This window comes from Trichogramma pretiosum, unplaced genomic scaffold, assembly GCF_000599845.2.
Source record: "Trichogramma pretiosum strain Unisexual culture from Peru unplaced genomic scaffold, Tpre_2.0 scaffold29, whole genome shotgun sequence".
Taxonomy (NCBI): domain Eukaryota; kingdom Metazoa; phylum Arthropoda; class Insecta; order Hymenoptera; family Trichogrammatidae; genus Trichogramma; species Trichogramma pretiosum.
The window spans coordinates 1,556,181-1,576,107 of NW_019641669.1; the positions used below are offsets into that span (position 1 = coordinate 1,556,181).

The 19,927-nt window shown below is 39.0% G+C and overlaps 4 protein-coding genes across 9 annotated transcripts; 1 reads left to right on the forward strand and 3 right to left on the reverse strand.

Moving 5' to 3' along the window:
- The first annotated feature begins 1,217 nt into the window (after nt 1–1,217).
- LOC106660075 lies at nt 1,218–4,521 on the forward strand. The gene is made up of 5 exons (XM_014382908.2): nt 1,218–2,222; nt 2,328–2,453; nt 2,536–3,581; nt 3,673–3,844; nt 3,911–4,521. Exons 1-5 carry the CDS (start codon nt 2,031–2,033, stop codon nt 4,025–4,027), a joined length of 1,653 nt encoding a protein of 550 aa, XP_014238394.1. The 5' UTR covers nt 1,218–2,030; the 3' UTR covers nt 4,028–4,521.
- Nucleotides 4,522–4,915: 394 nt separating this feature from the next.
- On the reverse strand, nt 4,916–8,324 carry LOC106660087 (inosine-5'-monophosphate dehydrogenase-like). The gene is made up of 3 exons (XM_014382926.2): nt 7,991–8,324; nt 7,141–7,675; nt 4,916–6,619 (listed from the first exon to the last, which is right to left on the reverse strand). Exons 2-3 carry the CDS (start codon nt 7,486–7,488, stop codon nt 5,375–5,377), a joined length of 1,593 nt encoding a protein of 530 aa, XP_014238412.1. The 5' UTR covers nt 7,489–7,675; nt 7,991–8,324; the 3' UTR covers nt 4,916–5,374.
- Nucleotides 8,325–10,526: 2,202 nt separating this feature from the next.
- LOC111693996 lies at nt 10,527–12,007 on the reverse strand. The gene is made up of 3 exons (XM_023460413.1): nt 11,608–12,007; nt 11,283–11,488; nt 10,527–11,192 (listed from the first exon to the last, which is right to left on the reverse strand). The coding sequence occupies exons 1-3, from the start codon at nt 11,846–11,848 to the stop codon at nt 11,151–11,153; spliced, it is 489 nt and encodes a 162-aa protein (XP_023316181.1). The 5' UTR covers nt 11,849–12,007; the 3' UTR covers nt 10,527–11,150.
- Nucleotides 12,008–14,655: 2,648 nt separating this feature from the next.
- Nucleotides 14,656–19,824, reverse strand: LOC106660052 (solute carrier family 35 member F5). Of its 6 annotated transcripts, none has more exons than XM_014382877.2 (8): nt 18,811–18,908; nt 17,886–18,088; nt 17,681–17,815; nt 17,305–17,613; nt 17,048–17,242; nt 16,673–16,986; nt 16,351–16,602; nt 14,656–16,282 (listed from the first exon to the last, which is right to left on the reverse strand). In XM_014382877.2, the coding sequence occupies exons 2-8, from the start codon at nt 18,039–18,041 to the stop codon at nt 16,213–16,215; spliced, it is 1,431 nt and encodes a 476-aa protein (XP_014238363.1). In that variant the 5' UTR covers nt 18,042–18,088; nt 18,811–18,908; the 3' UTR covers nt 14,656–16,212. The 6 variants fall into 6 exon arrangements, with proteins under 6 accessions (XP_014238363.1, XP_014238362.1, XP_014238358.1 ...); XM_014382876.2 differs by lacking the exon at nt 18,811–18,908 and adding an exon at nt 19,738–19,824 and having other exon boundaries at nt 16,192–16,282; XM_014382872.2 differs by lacking the exon at nt 18,811–18,908 and adding an exon at nt 18,708–18,804 and having other exon boundaries at nt 16,192–16,282.
- Nucleotides 19,825–19,927: the final 103 nt, after the last annotated feature.

A 19,927-nucleotide genomic window follows, 5' to 3' on the forward strand; every position in this document is an offset into this window, starting at 1 on the left:
ATACGCACGCACGCAACGCAACGCATATCAGAGTTATTTTATATTGCACACGGCTAGCAGGCACCGTAATAAAATTCGGTTGCAAGTAGTTTTTTTCTTAGAACGTGCAGCTTTTTCATTCCTGCTCTCTGTGTACTTGTTATTCGGAGCAATTGAGAGTAAACGATTTTATACATCGATTTAAAAAATATGACAGACAATTATGAAATTCAATTAATGCATATTTTCAATAAATGAAAGTCTGAAGCAAATACGCACGTTCATCAGCAGGTGTACCGATCAAGAAATGAAATTATTTGGGTTACACTTTTTGCGATCGATACATGTGGAGATCGTTACAACTATGATTATATTTTTGTTATGATTTCTATAAAAATGAAATTATGATACATTAAGAGCCTTGCATAAAAAACATCTTAAAATCAAAAAGACATGAATAAAAAATATTTTCAAATAATTTCACCCCTTTCCATTAGCTTTCCTGAAAATTCAAAAATGTTGATTTCACATTGTATTAAACGGAGATACAGATATTAGCTTGAGCTTTTCTCGTAAACTTTTCGTATAAAATATTGTCTATTTTTGCATTTCCTAGTAATTACATAATCTGGAAATTATCAGTTTTTCCTAAAATTGTTTCCTTTCTCGTGACTCACTTCATTTTTGTTTCGATGCATTATTGTTTCAAAAAAATAAATATATATATTCAAACGATTCGCATTGAAACTAACGAGGAATGAACAAATTTGAGAAAACTCCCAACAGTTCAAAAAACGAACTTGGAACTTGGAACTCAAACAATTGATTTGAGTTTGGTCAACTGTACATCTCTAAGGGAAACCTGAAAATTAAAGTGTCAAATTCAATGCAATTATACTTTTCACAAAACAGAGCGTATCGTGATTCGACTGACACAAGCCCACATTTTATAGAAGAGCCTAGATAAATTCAATATCACTATATGAGTATACTTCATAGTAAAACCCTATGCAACCGGAAGCTAGAAAAATTTGCGTCACCGCTGGCGCCCAACAAAAGTCACTGAACTCGCCTAGTTACATCAGTCCCAAAATTCCTGCACACGCACATCAACGTATAATGTGGGGCTCTGCGCGAATTCGTTCCGCTTCGCGCCGCAAGCGTCGTCACAATTGCCAACCGAGCTGCAGTGATCAGTGATACACGCGCATATAGATTCGCGCGACTCCGAACTCCGAGATGCCTGGCGGTGGGTAAGGCGAAAAACGCGTGTGTAATACGACGATGGTAGTAGCTCGCAGCGATAAGTACGGTATCTGCAGTCTGCACAGTACTCGTGCAGTTCAATTGTTAGGTGCAGGCAGCGTAGCGCAGTCGTCCGGCCGCATTGACTGTACCACTGCAAACATATAATATTATCATCATCGCCGCGAGTGACTGTAGCACCCGACACCCAGCGCAGCGCGCGCCAGGCCGCCTATAACAATAACAACTTTGTGTCAGTGTGTATAGAGTGGTGTTCTATACATGTATATATGCGAGCCGTGTTTTGCACTGACTACTGCACACAGACCAGTGACCACGGGAATACGTATGCGTACTTACTTACGAGTTACGATACACACATTCGCGAGTAGTAGAGCTCTCAAAATGTCTCAACGCATATAGGAGGCATACACTCACACATATTGACTTGCAAGTTACACATGATATTCGCGCACAAGTATGTAGTCTCTGCGCCCGTTGTGTGCAATTGAGCGTGTGTACATTAATACGAGTCGTTCGGTAAAACTGCTAAAGGCACACATATATTCGTGTGCAGCTTTCGTTGTTATAGTGTCGTGCGTGCATGAGGAGTCGTGAGATCATATTATTATAGCAATGTGAGCGACGACATCGCGGCGGCAACGAACGACGACGACGACGACAACGACGTCGAGAGGCGCACATAGCACACGACCAGAGAGAGCAACTCGCGATTATAGATATACAGAAGTACTTGCTAACACTGCATATCGCTCGCGCGATTATTATATATATCCTGTGTCAACATGGCCATGGCCGAAGACAACGTCTGCCGTGCCAATTATCTTGACAATGGTAACAACGATCAAGTGATCGAACGCCCGGACGAGTCGAACCTCGTGTCCGACCTCGAGGACGACGACGACGACGAGCAGCTCGAGGGTGCAGTCGCCCTCGTCAATCCCCAGTTCCTGCTCTGTCCGGAGTTTGAATTCTCGGTGAGTACGTCGAGTGTGCTCCAAACTCCTTCGCACAGAATCTGCGTCTCGATAATCCCTTATGTATCCAATATCACTATAACGAGCCTTTTTTTATGCCGACAGACCAGTGCGTGTTACGTCTGTAATGGTTTCTACGGGCCATGCTTCGACGAGCCAGTTTGCGCGACTTGCCATGCTTTCCTGTTTCCCGATGACATTGGATTACTCAACGTGCCGATTTTCAGTGAGGTAATGCAACTGACTTTGTGTAAATACTAATTGTTATATTTTCAATTGCAAGCATGAAACCTATCATTTCGTTCATTTGTAGAAAACCGATGACGAAGATTCAGGCAATGACGAACCTGTGGATCTTTATTTCAACAATGATCAGAGAACAAGTCGCACAGATTATTCACGAAATTCTTCTCAAGAATCTACTCCACTAGTCTCGAGTCCATCAAATTCTCCTGTACAGAATTTAGGCGCTCATTACTTTCTTCAACACTTTAATAATCGTGTTGGAGAAAGATTGGATGATCGCCAAAATGCTTTACCTGTCAATAATGATGATGCTGCAAATCACTTGGATCACATCGATGACAACCTTGAACAAGATAATCATCAAGATATGAACTTGAATCTTCTTCAGATAAGGCAAGATTTTGAAAATAATCAGCAACTCGATGTTCTGGAAGATGACTTTCAAAGTCCTGAAGATGAATCTTTGCCTAACGATGAACCAGATCAAGAAAATCATGGATTATACCAACCTGCTAGAAACTGTCAGGTATTTGCAGAAAAGGGAGAGCCATCTCGTCTTTGGAATTTATCAAATAGACTGGATATGTTGACGAATTATAAAGATCATGAGCATTATAAAGGACTAAATGAGCAAGGCTTAGTGAATAGGCTACCACCAGAAGTTCTTTTAGCTATTTTCCGTTATCTGGATGATATAAGTTTGTGGTGTGTAGCCAATGTTTGCAGAAGGTGGTTCAATTTGTTATCAAATCACATGCCACCTGATTTGTGGGAAAAATTTGTGAAAAAACGTTGGCCATTATTCAAACCATCCAATGAAAGTATTACTAACTGGTACAAAGTCTATGATAGGCTTGCAGCATCAGCTCCATGTAAAACTTGTTTGTCACAAATATCTTTATATTGTTTAAGACCTTTCAGAGGTGAAGAAAACTCTTGGCGAGGCAACAGATTGCGTATTGAACTGAGAGGTTTAAGGAACGACCCTCCAGAGGGTATACAAGCAACTCCTCTAGATCAGAATTGTTGTCATTGGCAAGCTACTATTACTGGACCAGCTGGTAGTCCTTATGAAGGAGGGTTGTTTTATTTATATCTGCAAGTTCCATTTAGGTAAAGATAGCAATAGTGAAAAAAAATTTTTAAATAATAAAAAGGATTATAAAATTTCATGTATAAAAATTAAAATACCTTTTTCTTTTAGTTACCCAATGAGACCACCAGTTGTACGATTTTTAACCAAAATTCTCCATCCAAATGTATCAAGACATGGAGATGTTGGTATTGATTCTATACACCATAATTGGTCATTAGCATTGACAATATCAAAGGTCTTAATTAGTGTCCAAAGTTTGCTTACAGATCCTTATTGTCAGGTAAGATTGGAAAAAGTATTCTGAGAGATAACTTTTACAAATATTAATTTGAATTTAATATTTCAGGTGTGCATGGAACCAGAATTAGGAGAAATGTATATGAATGATAGAACTAGGTTTGAACAAATAGCTCGTGCATGGACAAGGAGATATGCTACGCATAGTAGCGCTGAGCTTTCCTAGTTTTTGAAAAAGATATTGTTTGTTTGTACATTGTGGCATGCATGAATGAATGCAAATTTTACAATTGATAAAATGAATTGTTTACACATGGAGAATACAATATTTTATCACTATTAGATATTTTTAGTAATATTCAATTTAACACATTGGTTTGATTTGATCTAAATGTGTCTTAATATTTTAATTGAATCAAGTGATACGCGTGCTACAATGATTGTTTAAAAAAAACAAGTTTTCGTTTGTTTTTGTATTGTTGTTATTTTAAAGAAATATCTAAGGATACCATGGAAATATCTTCTACAACAGTTTAAATCAAAATTATCACTTCTTTTTTTTGATTTCATACATGTAAATAGATATTTTTTCAAATATATCTTTATCTCGAATTTCTAATGCTTAAGAAAAATATTTTGTATATACATATGTCTTTTCTCATATTTTGAGATTACTTGTATTTTCTTAAGGATATTTTATAAAAATAATATGAAATTAAATAATTTTGTCAATCATTTTCTGCATAACACTCTATCCAATGATCATGTAACAATGAAAGGCTTTGTGAAATTTAACCAAGTGAATATAATTGCTTACATTTTTTATTAAATAACACAGCTACAATTTTTTTACAGATTTCGAGATTCCTTACATCAAACGAAAGTTTTGCCTTCAAATGCGTACATAAAAATGCATATAAAATAACACATATTAGGAATTGTAATATATGTTGATTATAATTGGTCGAAGTAATCTAAAAAGATACAAAATATTGAATGATTTCATACTGATCCCATAAGTTATATATATTTTACTCAAAAGAGTTTTCATTTTGTACATATTAATAATAAAATGTGTATTTATGTACAGAGTATTTAATTATTTCAAATCTTGAACAATGTTACACAAACATTTTTAATAATTTTTTATTATATAACAATTATAAATTTAAAAACTCAAATTAGACTTTTTTGATACAGAAGACGTCATAGGGCCATAAAAACATAAGTACACATTTACACAAAATTCCGTTACTACACCGAAAATTGAAAAAATAAAAAACCTGTCTTAACTCAAGTTACATTTCATTCTCGTTTCACAAAATATAATTAGTCAAACGTAAAAAAACTACAGTTATGAAACTATGCACCAGGTACAAAGTCCATTATTATGCATCGGATAAACTCAGATGTAATTAGTGCATGTTACAAATATTTCGGACGCAGATTATTTTTGCATAACTAGTTACTGCTGAGTTTTTTTCGGGCCGAGGTCATTGGCATTTCATAAAATACAAGTACTGATGCATTATATAAACAGCTAATGAGTTTTTACAATAGACGTAGCGTTATCTTAGAAAAGTCTTTTTTCATAAGAGAACAGCCCATGAACATTGCCTTCTTGTTGAGCAGAATTTGTTCTCTTTTCGAATCTTAATTCACCATTGTACATCATATCTCTAAGAGCAGCAAGGGATCTTGCTCCAATGTCTTGGCAGCCATGCTTGATTCCACACTGGAGATATGGCAAGAATTTCAGAACTGTACCTTTATCTACAATAGATCCACTGACTCCTTGGGCAACTTTGAGTTTATCCATTTCATTGTGGAAGTAGCGGTCCATGGCTGAACCATTGGCATCTTTTCTGTCCATAGCTTCAATAGAGCCCATACCCCTGTATTTTTTTAGCCTCACTCCATCACTGAAGAAGTACTCACCCGGAGCTTCTGAAGTTCCAGCAAGCAAAGATCCCATCATTACTGCACTTGCACCTATACTTAAAGCTTTGGTAATATGCCCAATAGACTGAATACCACCATCAGCAATAATTGGAACTCCATGCTTTTTGGCATAAGCTGAAACTTTATAAACAGCTGTTCCTTGTGGCCTACCTACTGCCATAACTTCTTGAGTAATGCAAATAGATCCTGAGCCCATTCCTACTCTCAAACCATCAGCTCCAGCAGCAATAAGATTTTTTGCTTGATTAACAGTTACTACATTACCAGCAATGACTTGTAAATCTGGGTAAGTTGACTTAATGAACTTAATCATATCTATTTGGTAAATTGAATTTCCTTGAGATGAATCTAAAACTACAACATCTACACCAGCGTTTACTAAGTGTTGGAGTCTGAGCCTGTCTGCAGGTCGGGTTCCAATTGCAGCTCCGACAAGCAATTGCTTGTTTTCATCTTTACTGGCATTTGGATAGCTGCGATTTTTCTTCAAATCAGTTCTTGCCATTAATGCTATCAATTCATCTTTGTCATTGATAATTGGCAACTTTCCTTTTTTGGATTTTTCCAAAAGAGCATTAGCTTCTGGCAAAGTAACTCCAGATGGAGCAGTAATTAAATTTTTGAATGGTGTCATGACATTCTCTAATTTGACATTTTGTTGGGTTGCAGTTTCATCCAAAAAGTCAATGTCTCTTGATGTTACCATACCTAGAAGTTTGCCGCCAAGTTTGCCATTAGCTGTAATTGGTATTCCACAAAAACCATGAGTAGCCTTAACATTCATCACATCTGCGACTGTGTGATTTGGAGAAAGTACCACTGGGTTGAGAATAAAACCATGTTTGTATTTTTTCACCTGCAAAAATTTATGAAAAATTTAAAATATTTCATAAGTAAGAGTATTCATGTAAGAAATGATTCCTTATGAAAATCAATATTGTATGGACTCATTTAATAGCATTAGGCATGGAAGTCAAGAAATGCAGGTCAAACCGACACTCATAATAGCTAATCTCATTGAATTGAGCAATGCTTTTATATAATTTAATACACACTCCAAAAAGACAAAGCTTCAAGAAGTTTACAAGAAATTAAAAGGTTGCATCGATTATCTTTGTAAATTGATATGATAGCTTTGTAGTGGATTTGTGATCCGACAAAGATACAGGCAAATATAAATCTTGAATAATTGCTAAGTTGCACAAGCTATCGGTCAAGCATAATAAGAACAGTTTGAATGTGGAACGTCATTTATCAAGCGCATAAAGACGTATTTTCTGCCCGCGTATCTCCCATTCAAAGCGTTAATGCGTTACGCTGTGCAAGGGTAAAATAAATAAAGGTACAGAAAAAGAAAAGAAAAAGAGAAACACGTACCTTGTGTACTTCGTTGGCCTGGTACTCGGAGGTGCAGTTGTGATGGATGATGCCAATACCACCGCAGAGAGCCATGGCGATGGCCATATCGGACTCGGTGACGGTGTCCATGGGCGAGGAGACGAGCGGCGCCTTGAGGGTGATCTTCTTCGTCAGTGGCGAATGTAGGTCGACCTCGTCGGCGGTGAAATCGATGAAGCCAGGCAGTATGATGAAGTCATTGTAGGTGAGTCCTTCGCCCGTGGAAAAGAGCTGCATGGCCGTCAGGCCATCTTCGTTCTCGCCGTTGTGGAACTCATCGTTGTGGTTCTTGGTAGCTGGCAGTACTCCGTTGACTCCGTTTGCCATTTTATTTGATTTTTTTTCTTGTAAGGGATAGGTCTATGTTACAACACTTGCTCCGCAGATGATGGGTGAGAGACGTCCTGTCGTGTTGCTGGTCAGCAGCGATGTGAGAAGAATTCAGAAGCTGGCGACGACACGTGCACTGCCAGAGGACACAGACCGCTGTCCAGCTGATGCGTGTTACAACGAACTAGAATTGGAGCGGCAGATTTAAAATTAATTTGGTCGTCTCTTAATTTTTGAATTTGATCATTTTTAGGAGCTTTCTATTTTTTTTTCTGGAAATCATTGTAGCGTGATTTTGAGTATTTTATATTTTTCACTCGTGCGTGTGATTTCGATTCAAAATATCACAGATGTTCGGAACGGAGAAAGAGAGCTGCTTTGTGCAAGATAAATTAACCGTTCGTAATGTGGATGTGTGTTTGCTTTTACCGGTAAGGCGGCGACATATCGACGACATCGCGTGACTAATATTAGTGAAAGCTAAATATCATAGACTTACTTTTTTGGCACAGGCACTCGAGTCGAGCAAGTTCAACACGTGGCTGCTGCTGCTTCTCTCGGTAGTTGGCTAGCGACTAGACGTTGTACGGGGGGGCACGCACGACTCGCTAGTAATATCCTCAGCCGACGACAGGTGCTTCTCTAGCACTAAAAATCTCGATACAATCGAAAATCGAGAATTGAGTATTTTATTTTTCTCCTTGGAGAACTGGGCTGCGCTGCGGGAGGAGAGAGCTGTACTGTGTAAGCCAAGCCGGGATCGGAGCGAGAAGGGAAATGAGCGTCGGCGGTGCTCGCGAGCTCTCTTTGTAGCCTCGTCGAGTGCGTGTCCGCAGCTCCCAACTCCTAAGTCCCCTGTATAGGAGGCTCTCGAGTGCGAGAAAGAGAGAGAGAGACAGAGTCCGGAGCGCCGCGCGCATACAAATAACACTCACGCCTCGATAGAATTAAGATATTATTACGAGCGTGTGTGTGCCACACGAGAGAGAGAGAGAGAGAGAGAGAAAGAAGCCAAGATGATAAAACGTCGTCGCACAAACAAACGGAGCTCCACGGCGAGCGATGCACGAGACACATTACACATACGTTATACATACTCAAATATCGTAATCGTAATCTGCGTAGCTGCAATTGGACCCCCCGTTGACATTTTATTTTCATATCTAGAGTCGTCGCTCGTTCGCGAAGCTCAACAAGATTGAGCGATAAAAATCTTAGATTCGCAATAATAACGAGCCGTTTGTGGAGGGTCGATGAACAGCTATATAGTCCATTATAATATGCAAATGCATTCGAGCATATCGTTTCGTGTGTGAGTATACAGTAGGCAAAAGCGATTAACGTGTGACACGAATCGCCGCGATACATCGTACAGTACTTAGGCGGTGCAACGATGTATGGTATTGCGTATACATACGCGTTCGCCTTGCCCCGAGTCTGAAAAATCCTTATCAAAAGTTCGATAGACGCAATAAGCCTCGCGATGTGCGCGCGGCAGAGAAAGAAAGACGAGAAACAGAGAGATCGGCTCTTAATTGTTGCCGTACTTATGCAGGCATCGCCGCAATTGCTATTCAGATATTGCAATACAAGGGATCTTTCGTAACATCCGTCACGCATCGTGTGTATATAATTCATAAAAACAACGATCGGGAGGCTGTTCAAGTTTATCGAATTTTTCGCGGCTCGATATCGCACTCGTAAGGATATCGTATGTATTATATATACGATTTCGAGCCAGAGTGTCAGAAGCAAGTTTAAAAGCACACACTCGCACAGGCAGTTAAACGGACTGTTTACAAACATTAATAGACATGTGTACATAGGCGATTAACGCGAGAGGCATATTAAAAACAATAACTCATTAGAGCGCGTATCGAGTAGCGTATTCGTGGCGTGCGTCGATCACTCAACGAAACAGATCCATGTACACGTATGTAAGACTCGAGTATATTAGTATATTCATCTCTTCACACAACAAACCATCATGAGTCTCTCTGGTTATTTTATATCGAGTGCTGCACACGTGCGTGAGCTCTGCGCCTCTCCAAGTATATATACGTGTGAGTTCGATGCGGCATTTTATGTATTTAGACAAACATATAATATGAAACGAGCATGATACAGCAGCAACGGAATCTATTTTTGTCCATCGTCGTTCGACTGCCTCGATCGAGCTACTTACCATAATCACGCCTACGATATAACAGATCGGTTAACGAGCACGTTATACCAGCGTCTGTTACGTATACATGCACTACTACCGCAGTCAAGGGCAATAATCCGCGATCGCGCGTAATATTCGCACAGCTCGCTCGCTTCGATTATTCCTTTGGTGCTGCTTTTCGATCTCGACGTTCGCTATATATTATCGCCGGGACATTCGGCGAGGAGGAATTAGATCAAGGAAATTCGTTACCGATCTTTGTTGCGTGCACTGCACACGCTTCGGTCACGTGTAGACGCAGCGAGTGATCGATACAATGTATAAATGTATATCATCATATTTTTAATTGTACGAGATCTCGACGCGATTCCAGAGAGTACGTCGATCCCGATTCGATATTCGCTCGCGCTCGATTTTTATGCTTTATGCACCCTGACGATCTGCTTATACTGTGCTTGAGTGTGTGAAATAAAAATGCACATAAACATCAACTCTCGTAATATACAGACGTCATGGTGCCAGAACTCGCGATTCGCGCGGTGACGGCGAAGGAAGCACAAGAGATACGGATAAAAGTAGTACTTATATATATACGCACGTTGCTCGGCTATTCGCGAGATAAGTGAATTGCACTAAGAAAAGAGAGAGAGAGAAAGAGAGAACTATGTGTGCCACAGCGAAGAGAAGATATTTCACATTACCGAGTGTGCTAATACCGCGCGTCGGATATCGTCGTGTGCACTTAAATATCAAGTATAGCATGTATTAATACAGCGCGTGCATACCATAGCAGCAGCAAGCAAAAGAGCAGTAAGATGAGAAGTGTCGAGCAGAGGCCTATAATAAATGTTGTTTTTTTCTCATTTTTTTCTCATTTTTTTTTCTTTTTTTTCACTCAATGCTACTGCCGCTCTAGAGTAACACGCAAAAAAATATGCGAAATATCATCCATGTGGTTTCTCGAGCAACGTATATATACACATATGCCTCATGGACTCTTTTATTTGCACAATGTTACACACAAACACGCACATGTATACCTATATAGCCCCGAGGAGCAGCTCAGTACTGCATTAAAAATATAGTTGGCGAAAAGCTTCGCTAGTGACTTGGAATATATTTATTATTTTTAGACTCAACTCGGCGATTTTTCATTAAAGCTGGATCTGCGCTTTCGCGTACATACGCACACACACACACACACACATATCACGCACATCGACGTATCTTATCTCGGTAAACAAATTATCGGATTACCATCGCGGATTCGCTGGAAAATATGTGGATTCTTTTTTTTCGCTGCATTTTCTTTTATTTTCCATCGGAGAGAAGAGAGAGAAAGAGAACGCACACATAACTTATAGACTAAAACTTATTTAAAAAAAAATTAAAAAAAAATAAAACAAAAGCGACGAAGTGTACACCGTAGTTTAACAGATATCCATCCTTCGAAAAGTTGAAACGAGCGTTTCCATATTCTTCTTCTCTCTGCTTAGAAAATCGTACTCCCACGGCTGCACTTTTTGCACTTGCTCTGTAATAATGTATCGGCATCGTTGAGACATCAAAAGCATTATAAGAAAAAAATTAATAAAACAAAAAGGAGTCAGAAAAGCTGTTGTACCGTTGAAAAGAATAAGTTGTCGAAGGCCTGCCAGATTCCACCGATCACCTGCTGCACGGAGATGACCACGTAGTCGATGGCGATCTCGACGTAGCTCAGATCCTCGTACGAGTCCTCGTCCTCCTCCTCTTCCTCCTCGTAAAAGAAGTAATCGTAGATGGTGGGCAGCGACAGCACGAAGGCGTAAATCAGGCAGCCGAGAATGACTGTATCGTACACAGATGAAAATATAGATAGAACAAAGAGCCAAGGATTCGCTTCCGAAAATTCTATAAATATATTAGACGGGGAGAGAGATATATAAATCGCAACATCGATCGCTTACTCGGAGTTTTTAATTTGAATACGCGCTTGTCTTCCACGACTTGCTGTTTCTCAATCGTTTCGAGCTTGGCATTATTATCTTTTGTAGCTGCTGTAGTCGCTGCTGCTACGTTTTCACCCTTCGCAGTTTCCGATTTTAATTTCTTCGTGCCGCGCTGCTGTTGATCCGCCGAACTGCGTGCGAATACGCGCAAAGTACGTGCGAAAAAAGAGAAGAAAAAAAAGTTCGATGAGCTTGACATATAAATCACGAAAATTGCGCAACGAATCAGTTATAATAATCTGCGAGCCCCCCCTGTTGTTGTTGTTGTCGTCGCCGTCGACGTTGCAGTTGACATTACTCGCATACGCGTAAATAATACACACAGACTCATACGCACACACACACAAATGCTCTCTAATAGCGAGTCGCATTCATGAACATTCACGTCATCCCAGCAAAGCAGCGGCAGCAGCGTCGGGGGGGCTATATATCGAAAATTGCAGTTTATTACATCCGATTGTCTCCCTCCTGTCGCGAGCTCGCTTACGACTTGTTGAGCAACGACGACGACGACGGGGCATCGATGCGTCGGCTCATCGTGGACATTTGCATGATGCGCGCCTCCAGTGCCAACTGATGCTCCGCGGGTAACTGCCTGGCCAGCAGCAACTTGAGAGTTTCCGGCGAGCTGAGCAGCTCGTCGATCGTCCGCTGGTTGCGCTTCTTCATCTCGTCGCCGGTGCTCGTCGTGGCCGCGCCCTCGTCCTCGATCTCCGTGTCTCGATCGGCCCGAGTCTCCGTTCGCGGCGATCGACGTTTGCCGTCCCGACGGCCGCGACGACGATCGCGATGATAATTATGCTGATTGTGACGATGATGATCGAGGCTGCCGGCGCTGGTTTTGATGTCCCTTTTGTAGGCCGAGGCGGCGGCAGCCGTGGCGGGGGTGCGCGATCGAGGGTCCAAGTTCGAGGTGGCTCGATGCAGATCTTTGTTAGCCGCGCTACCAGCACCTCCGTTGCCGCTGTTGCCGATGAAGCAGCTGCTTCGTCGCGATCGATGATTTTTCAGCGGAGCGGAGAAAGTTCCGGCTGCCGATCTCGTGGCCCCGATCTGGGGCTCCGAGTGAGGCGCGCACTTGCTGCCGTACATCTGCGGCCACAAATACTCGCAGCGGGTGCCTGAACGATACCCGTAGACTCATTGTCAGTTTTACGCCGAATATCTAGATATAGCAGAGGCAGATGATCCTTACAGCAGCAGGGATCCTCGCTGTCTTGGCCTGCACCCGAACCGTAGCAACATTTCCGGCCGTGCGGTGCCAGTGGCTCGCTCGCGCGATGATGCATGACGCTCCGCGGCCGTACCCGATAGGTCTTGGGCTTGCTCTTCGTCGAGGTCGTTTCCGACGTGACGCCCGACGAGTAAGCGTCCGAGTCCGTGCTCGCGTTTCTCGACTGCTGCTGTTGCTGCTGCTGCTGCTTACTAGGTGGACAGCAACGAAATCGGTTCGATTGTTTCTCATCTGTTGCGTGGGTAGAAAATAAAACGAGTCGCGAAATTTCAATTTTTTATACTTTTCGTATAGTAAGATCGATGAGTACCTTTCACGAGTCTCGCGTTATCGTTGTTGTTGCCGTAGTCGAGCTCCTGGAATTAATTTCTCGAGAATTTTTGCGAGAAAAAAAAAGAAGAAAAAGAAAAGAAGAAGAAAATGGCAAGTAGTCAATTACTACTACTGAGAATACATTGTAACACTATACCCGAGAGCAATTTTTCTTCAAATTGTTTTGCTGCGAATCTTCGTCGTCATCGTTGTCGTTGATTCGCGTTGCCTGTGCCGCTGCCGATGATGACGATAACGACGCATTCACGGACGACTCCGGACTGGCGCGTATAGTCCTGAATGGACTCTTTTCGTATGAATTGCTCTGATTCGCCGATCCGTTGACTTCCAACTTGGACGTCTTGGCGCTTGATTGCTGCTCGCTCGTCTCTCTAAAATAGGCGCGTGAGCGTGCGATTTTCGTGTAATTTTTACGATATTCCGCTCCAAAGTGGATGAAAAAAAAACCTACATTTTGACCTGTTGCTGAGTGGCTGACGAGGCATCCTCGCCGATAGCATGAAAAAAACGACGGTTCGCATCTCTGTTGGCAGCCTGAGGTGCAGCTTTCATAAATCTGAAATATAGTGCGCATTGTGCCGCGGTCGTTCGTTTCCGATCATAATTTAAAGGTGATCGAGTTAAAAAATCAAACGATATGACTCACTGCGAATGCGGCAGTTGGACGACATTTTTAGCCGGTTTATTGCCAAGCGAGACGACGAAGGGTGGCTTTGGCTTGTTCATCAACGGGTCGTGCGGCTTTCGCGACGGGATTTTCGGCCACGTCGTGTCAGCTGGCATACTTCGTAACGCAAAGATACATCAAACATTGTATTATATCCGATAACAAATTACTTACAATTATGTGCACGGTTGCATAAAAAAGAAATGAGAGAAAAAAAGGCACTGCACAGCACAATGGATTATGCAGCGCGTGTTTATTTTCATGTGTTTGTATTTTAATCATTTACCGTAACGAACTGACGCGCTTGTCCAGTCCAGGACGTGGGTAGTCTTGCTCGTCTGTGATACAAAGTATAATATTTCACACATTATCAGCTGTTGCATTCCTCAATTAACTTTTGTAAATAACGATGGCTAAATAATTGTCGGAATGGTATCGCTTTACCCCTCATGTTGGATTGGAAATTGCGAATGCTGCGACCATTACATCATCGTTGACACCTCGTCGCCGTCGATGCTGCTGTTCTGAGCGATTTTTGCAGCACGTGCCACGGTTACATCGGGCATTTCTTGATGTGATGATAAATAAAAACTCGTTGTTGCCTTGAGGTTATATGTTTATAAAAAAGGCCTCGATAACCTACCGCGCGAGACACGTTCATTTGTCGGGGGACGACAAAAAAATTGTCTCGATATAAAAATAAATACAATCGAGCTTTTTTTTTAAACAATGGTCACATACTTTAATAAAATTTCTTGTTTTTACAGACGATTCATACAAATATTTTATATTTTATAAAGTTCTTATATTAGTATACTAATTATTTACAAACTTACTTCTTACAATTATCATACAACTCAACGCTATACGTATAGGTACAATTAATATGTCAGACTTGGTCTGGAGGTTGCGCACCATTATGTTCATAAATCGGTAGGAACTGCAAGCTAATTATAACGTTTATTATTTATGAATAAACAATAGGCGATAAAAATCTGTATAACAATTCAGAAACGTACGATATCACATTTTCTGATATAGCTTAATTTTATCTCTAACAAACTCGCAATTAATTACGTGTATAAAATTGACAAACAATTAAGAAAACTTAGTAGAAATAAAATCTCTTCACAACTGCAAAAAACTTAGGTACATGTGCGCTTCTATTTTAACTGTAAAACAGCCATGGAATACAATGAATTTCTCACGAATATACAGATCATATTTATACAGTGAAATAAAAATGGAGAATCTAGTGACTAGGCTAAGAAAGTATTACTACTACTTCAACTGCTTTGAATGTATAAATCTGTTTTGGTCCTACGCACCTTTTCAATATTGCAACGGGAATAGAACAGCACTTTGCATCAATATACATAAATAATTATCACTCAATTATAATTCATAAAAACCATGATATGTAATTATTGAGAGACCTCAAACTTATTAACATTATAAAAGTTAAAATCTTTATAATTAATTCAAGGAAATACCGAAGCCAAGATAAAAGTAAACATTTTCGAATCCGTTTTCCTAGATTTGTAAGGAATTTTTTTTTTTTACGGTTTTTGTCTCAATTTTTTTGGAGCACTGTGGAGTATTCTATAGAAATATTCCGCAGAATTCCAAAAATGTGTTTGAAAACTTTCAGTTTTAACCTGGTTTGGCACTACCTTCAAATTTCAAAAAATTGAAAGATTCTATCTTTTTGTCATTAAGCAAATACATTGCAAATTATGATTTAAAAAAAACCCATTTATGTGACAGAAATAGATTATTTTTAAATCATAAATATTAAATTAGAAGTTTTCAAAAAAATGTTTATCAACTTCAGTCAAATTTAAATAAATCTTTTTTAGAAATTCTTATCAACTGTTAAATATCTAATCAATATGATATTATTGCAAAACTTATAATTAATTTCAATAACATTTTTCTCAAGTATAAATGACTTGTAACAGTAGCATTATTCAGTTAATAAACTTTGATTGTCAAAAGACATTTCTCTTATTAAACATCGACGTAGAAAAAAACTGAACTAGTCGAATAATTTTTTTAGTCAATAAAATTAATTCATAAAAGTAGTTATATGAAATATTGAAAAATGTTTTTTGAATCTACTTTACCATTATGTCATGCAGAGCGACTTCACAATTATTAGAATCTTCATTTTCATTAAAAAAAACCCCCAACCACATTCAAGAATGATCTTGAAAAAAAAACTGGGTATTTTCTAAACAATCTTAAGGAATGGATTCACAGATGCTCTTTAATTCTTAGTTATAAAATAATTGTTCAAATTCCTCAAAGCTCTAAAATTATTGTCACGTTAAGCTTCATGTGTCCGAGGTTGTGTGCAAATAAGCTGTTCAGTTTGATCTTTTTCCGAATCCAACACCCTGATTAATGAAAATAAAGTGTTTAATATAGTCTCTTGAATTTTTTAGGCTTGAAATTTGCTACTTACTTTATCAATACTTTTTTCCTTGAACAAGATTGTGCAATTGACTTCACCATTTCATACATAGGATCACAATTGTCAAAAATTACTACAAATATTAAAAATATCACAGAAAAAAAAGTTGGGAAAAATGAGATTATCCATCGAAGTATCCCATTTTTTTGATCCATGACACTATGCATATCTAGTACAAAACTTGCTGATAAACATAAAGGTATGGACAGCAATGCTATAATTGGTGTTGCCATGCTTGTCGCCCTGAAAAAATTATATGAATCCATTGAATTTTCAACCTTATCCATTAAAGCAGGGTGTTTAAAGATCTTACCATAGCCAGAAAACTTCACAGAATACTGTTCTAATGATTTCATTTACTATTAAATATATCCACTGATAATTATTAGGCCACTCAAACAATTCTATGCCTGTTCGGTCAAGCATATAAAGGCCTGGTAATCCAATTAAAAAAAGAAACAGCCCCATAATTGAATACAACATTGGTATATCAAATTCTTTTCTAGAAGTTTTTGTTTTTACAGTAACTATAAAAATTCCATAAAATAATCCACTTAAGAAACACAGATTTAAGCCAGATGGAAATGTTTTTAAGTTTTTGAAAATTTCTGGAGGCTCAGCTATTTTCTAAAGTAAAAAATGTTTTCATAATTAAGAATTCCAGTAAATTTTAATGCAATAAACTTACAAGGGTAGCTACAAGGCTTATACTGCTAACTATTACTGCAAACATCTCTGTCATATTTAAACGTTGTCCTCTACAGCAATTGAACATTCCTAATAAAATAAAAATTGTGGCACTGCATGATGCTGAAGAAACAGCTAAAGACGATGTTGGTAGTAATTGTGTGCCTTGATAACTCATGCATTGTGCTATTGACCACTGAATAAAACATTTTTCATATAAAAGTGACCTTATCTTTATAAAATTTATAATGTACTTACAAAAAGTGCACAACTAATAGCCATTTTAATATGTTCTGAAATGGGCTGTTTTTTCTTTTTTTCTTTTTCTAAGAGTTCCAAACCAAGTGTTAAATCGTAGCTGAATCTAGACCACTGAGCTTCAGCTGCATCCTCATCAGACATTTGGCGAACTTCTACTGTATTCTTAAACTTAATTGTATTTTCCTTCAATACAACTTCTGCATCAGAGGTTTCATCATATTTGATTGGTACAAATGAAGGGGTACTCATACGAGGAAGACCATTGACATAGAATGTATTTTCATTTTTTTTACCATACCTAAAAACCTACGGAAAATATATTTATTACTAATTTTATAAAATTGATAAAATTATGTATTAAAATGATAAGTACTAGTATTATTTCTTCATAAATACGTCTCCTCCATGGTGACCACATACACCAGCCAAGACAATACAAACTTAACAAGGCTGCTCTAAAAAAGAGGACAAAAAATGGCCTATCAACCAGAACGTACGGCTGAACATGCTGAAAAAAAAAAGTATTTAATGACTTAGTCTCATAGTGAAATAGTGTTAAGCATTTTATTATCATGTACCTTGGTAACTCGAATACTAGCATTCCATAAAATATTAACAATTCCTAAAACTATCAGGCCAGTAAACAATCTTTCTGTTCTCCTCATGGCACCAGTTGGATCCTCCTCATCCAGTTCTTCTAACACTGAGTGTCTTCTGATCTTTGGTTTCTCCATTTTTCATGAATCATCTGATAGATAACATATTCCAATAGCTTGACAATCTAAAAGAAAATAAATTAGAAACTTGGTTAATTGAACGTTTTTTTACAAAAATGCAATAAAAACAACGTGACATTGCAAACGGATGCAAGAAAAACCGCATGATTCATCGACGTGAGAAATTCGACATAAGAAAAGTCAATATTGCAGACGACAGTGTTTACTTTAAAATTAAGAAAACTGCCCAACAAAGGGTATTTGGCTTAATTAGCTACGATTATTTGACAGAATTAAACGTGACGCAGAATGTTTATCAATGAAAGACTCTTATTTTTAATACATATTCATCCAAAAGCTTGTCGATATTATTATGACGACGTTTGCATAAACACACACGCTCACATATAATAATACACGATAAATTACCATATAAAACTGGAATTAGCCTGTTATCGATGGAGCAGAGTCTCATCAATATAATTGCAGGCAATAAACATAAAAACAATAAACTTGAATGATTGTATACACATGATTTACTACTTTATATACCTAGTCAAGTGTACGAAATTTTACACTGTCAACAATGTGTTGTCTCGCCTTATGTAGCTCCAGCTCAGTTATCAACCGGCGGCTGCATGTAAGCAAGCCCAAAACATGTCGTTAACGTACCATTATGCTTACCCCTATACGAGTACTAGATAAGTAATTCTTAACGTAAATGTGTTCAGTTCAGCTGTACTTAAAGAGCTCGCGATGTACTGATACACGTTTCGGATGCACTTACAAGCTGAGCGCGAGTTCTGCTGTTCTGCTGCTGCTGTGTATATCAACCACATAAGCACTGTACTCTCTCTGGGTCATCTGATCCACTTTTGTATATATACCTATATATGTCATTGCTACAGAAGTGCGACCCACGTGACTCTACTTTGAGATCTGCGGCGCGCGCGCGCACGTACGCACACGCGATGTGTTCGTTTCTCATAAGCTTCATTTCATGTAGACACGTAGGTGACAAAACAACGCATAAGGAAGAAGCAATGTTTTTGCCGCGTTCATTGTTATACGTATAATAAACTCTCGAGAGGTGAGATAATCGTACACGCGTGTATTCAATTTTTAACATGTGCGGTATTGAACAATTAACCTTTGTGTTTAATTCGTTGAACTTTTAAAATGAATCCTTAGAAATTTTAAATGCTCGCACGTATAGATACTCCTAAATATATCAAATAATAAAGTATCGGAGCATTGCCAGATGTAGAACGTCGTTGGCCTGCGTGGGCGGTTATAATCAAGCACGCACGCGGTACTGAGTGGTAGGTACTATTTCGGATGTTCACGATCTTCGAGCCATCTGCGACGTGGGTTTATTTATGTTTGCTTATCTACCATCAAGCGTACGATCCAGAAGTCAAAAAATCAATGAGGGAACCCACAGCAAAATTAAGACATGTATTACTCAATTACTCACGAGCGAACAATTGGAGCAACAATAAAGACTCTATTTTTATATATTTTCTATATTTAGTTTTTGTTAGAATGTACGAGACTTCTTCTCGTTGAATCGTCCAGAACCACATTAGAAATTTCGAAAATGTACTACGTATAATCTGTTTCGAAATTCTTTATTTTCGTACCCAAGAAACGGTAAAAAAAGGTCGTTTCGAACACGCACGATCGTATTTGCAAAGGGTGTCGATGGACTTACCTGTTCGACGCAAGTGCACAGGTGCTTTTAGCAGTGGGCGCCGGCGGCTACGTAGCGCGCCTCGTCTTTTTTGTTATGACAACAAAGCCCCGTGCGCTACCGCTGCTGTTGCAGTCGTAAAATAGTCACGCCACTCCTCGCACACATCCTTGAAAAACTCGTAAACAAACGCGGCTACAGAGAGCGAGAG

Coding starts and splice junctions, on each gene's coding strand:
- LOC106660075 (XM_014382908.2), top strand. CDS start 2,031: ATGGCCATGGCCGAAGACAACGTCTGCCGTGCCAATTATCTTGACAAT. Junction 2,454..2,535: donor ACGTGCCGATTTTCAGTGAG/GTAATGCAACTG, acceptor GTTCATTTGTAG/AAAACCGATGACGAAGATTC. Junction 3,845..3,910: donor TTACAGATCCTTATTGTCAG/GTAAGATTGGAA, acceptor TTAATATTTCAG/GTGTGCATGGAACCAGAATT.
- LOC106660087 (XM_014382926.2), bottom strand. CDS start 7,488: ATGGCAAACGGAGTCAACGGAGTACTGCCAGCTACCAAGAACCACAAC. Junction 6,620..7,140: donor AGGCCAACGAAGTACACAAG/GTACGTGTTTCT, acceptor AAATTTTTGCAG/GTGAAAAAATACAAACATGG.
- LOC111693996 (XM_023460413.1), bottom strand. CDS start 11,848: ATGTCAAGCTCATCGAACTTTTTTTTCTTCTCTTTTTTCGCACGTACT. Junction 11,489..11,607: donor ATTCAAATTAAAAACTCCGA/GTAAGCGATCGA, acceptor TGTACGATACAG/TCATTCTCGGCTGCCTGATT. Junction 11,193..11,282: donor ACAACTTATTCTTTTCAACG/GTACAACAGCTT, acceptor ACATTATTACAG/AGCAAGTGCAAAAAGTGCAG.
- LOC106660052 (XM_014382877.2), bottom strand. CDS start 18,041: ATGGAGAAACCAAAGATCAGAAGACACTCAGTGTTAGAAGAACTGGAT. Junction 16,987..17,047: donor TAAGCCTTGTAGCTACCCTT/GTAAGTTTATTG, acceptor TTTTTACTTTAG/AAAATAGCTGAGCCTCCAGA. Junction 16,603..16,672: donor TGTGAAGTTTTCTGGCTATG/GTAAGATCTTTA, acceptor TAATTTTTTCAG/GGCGACAAGCATGGCAACAC.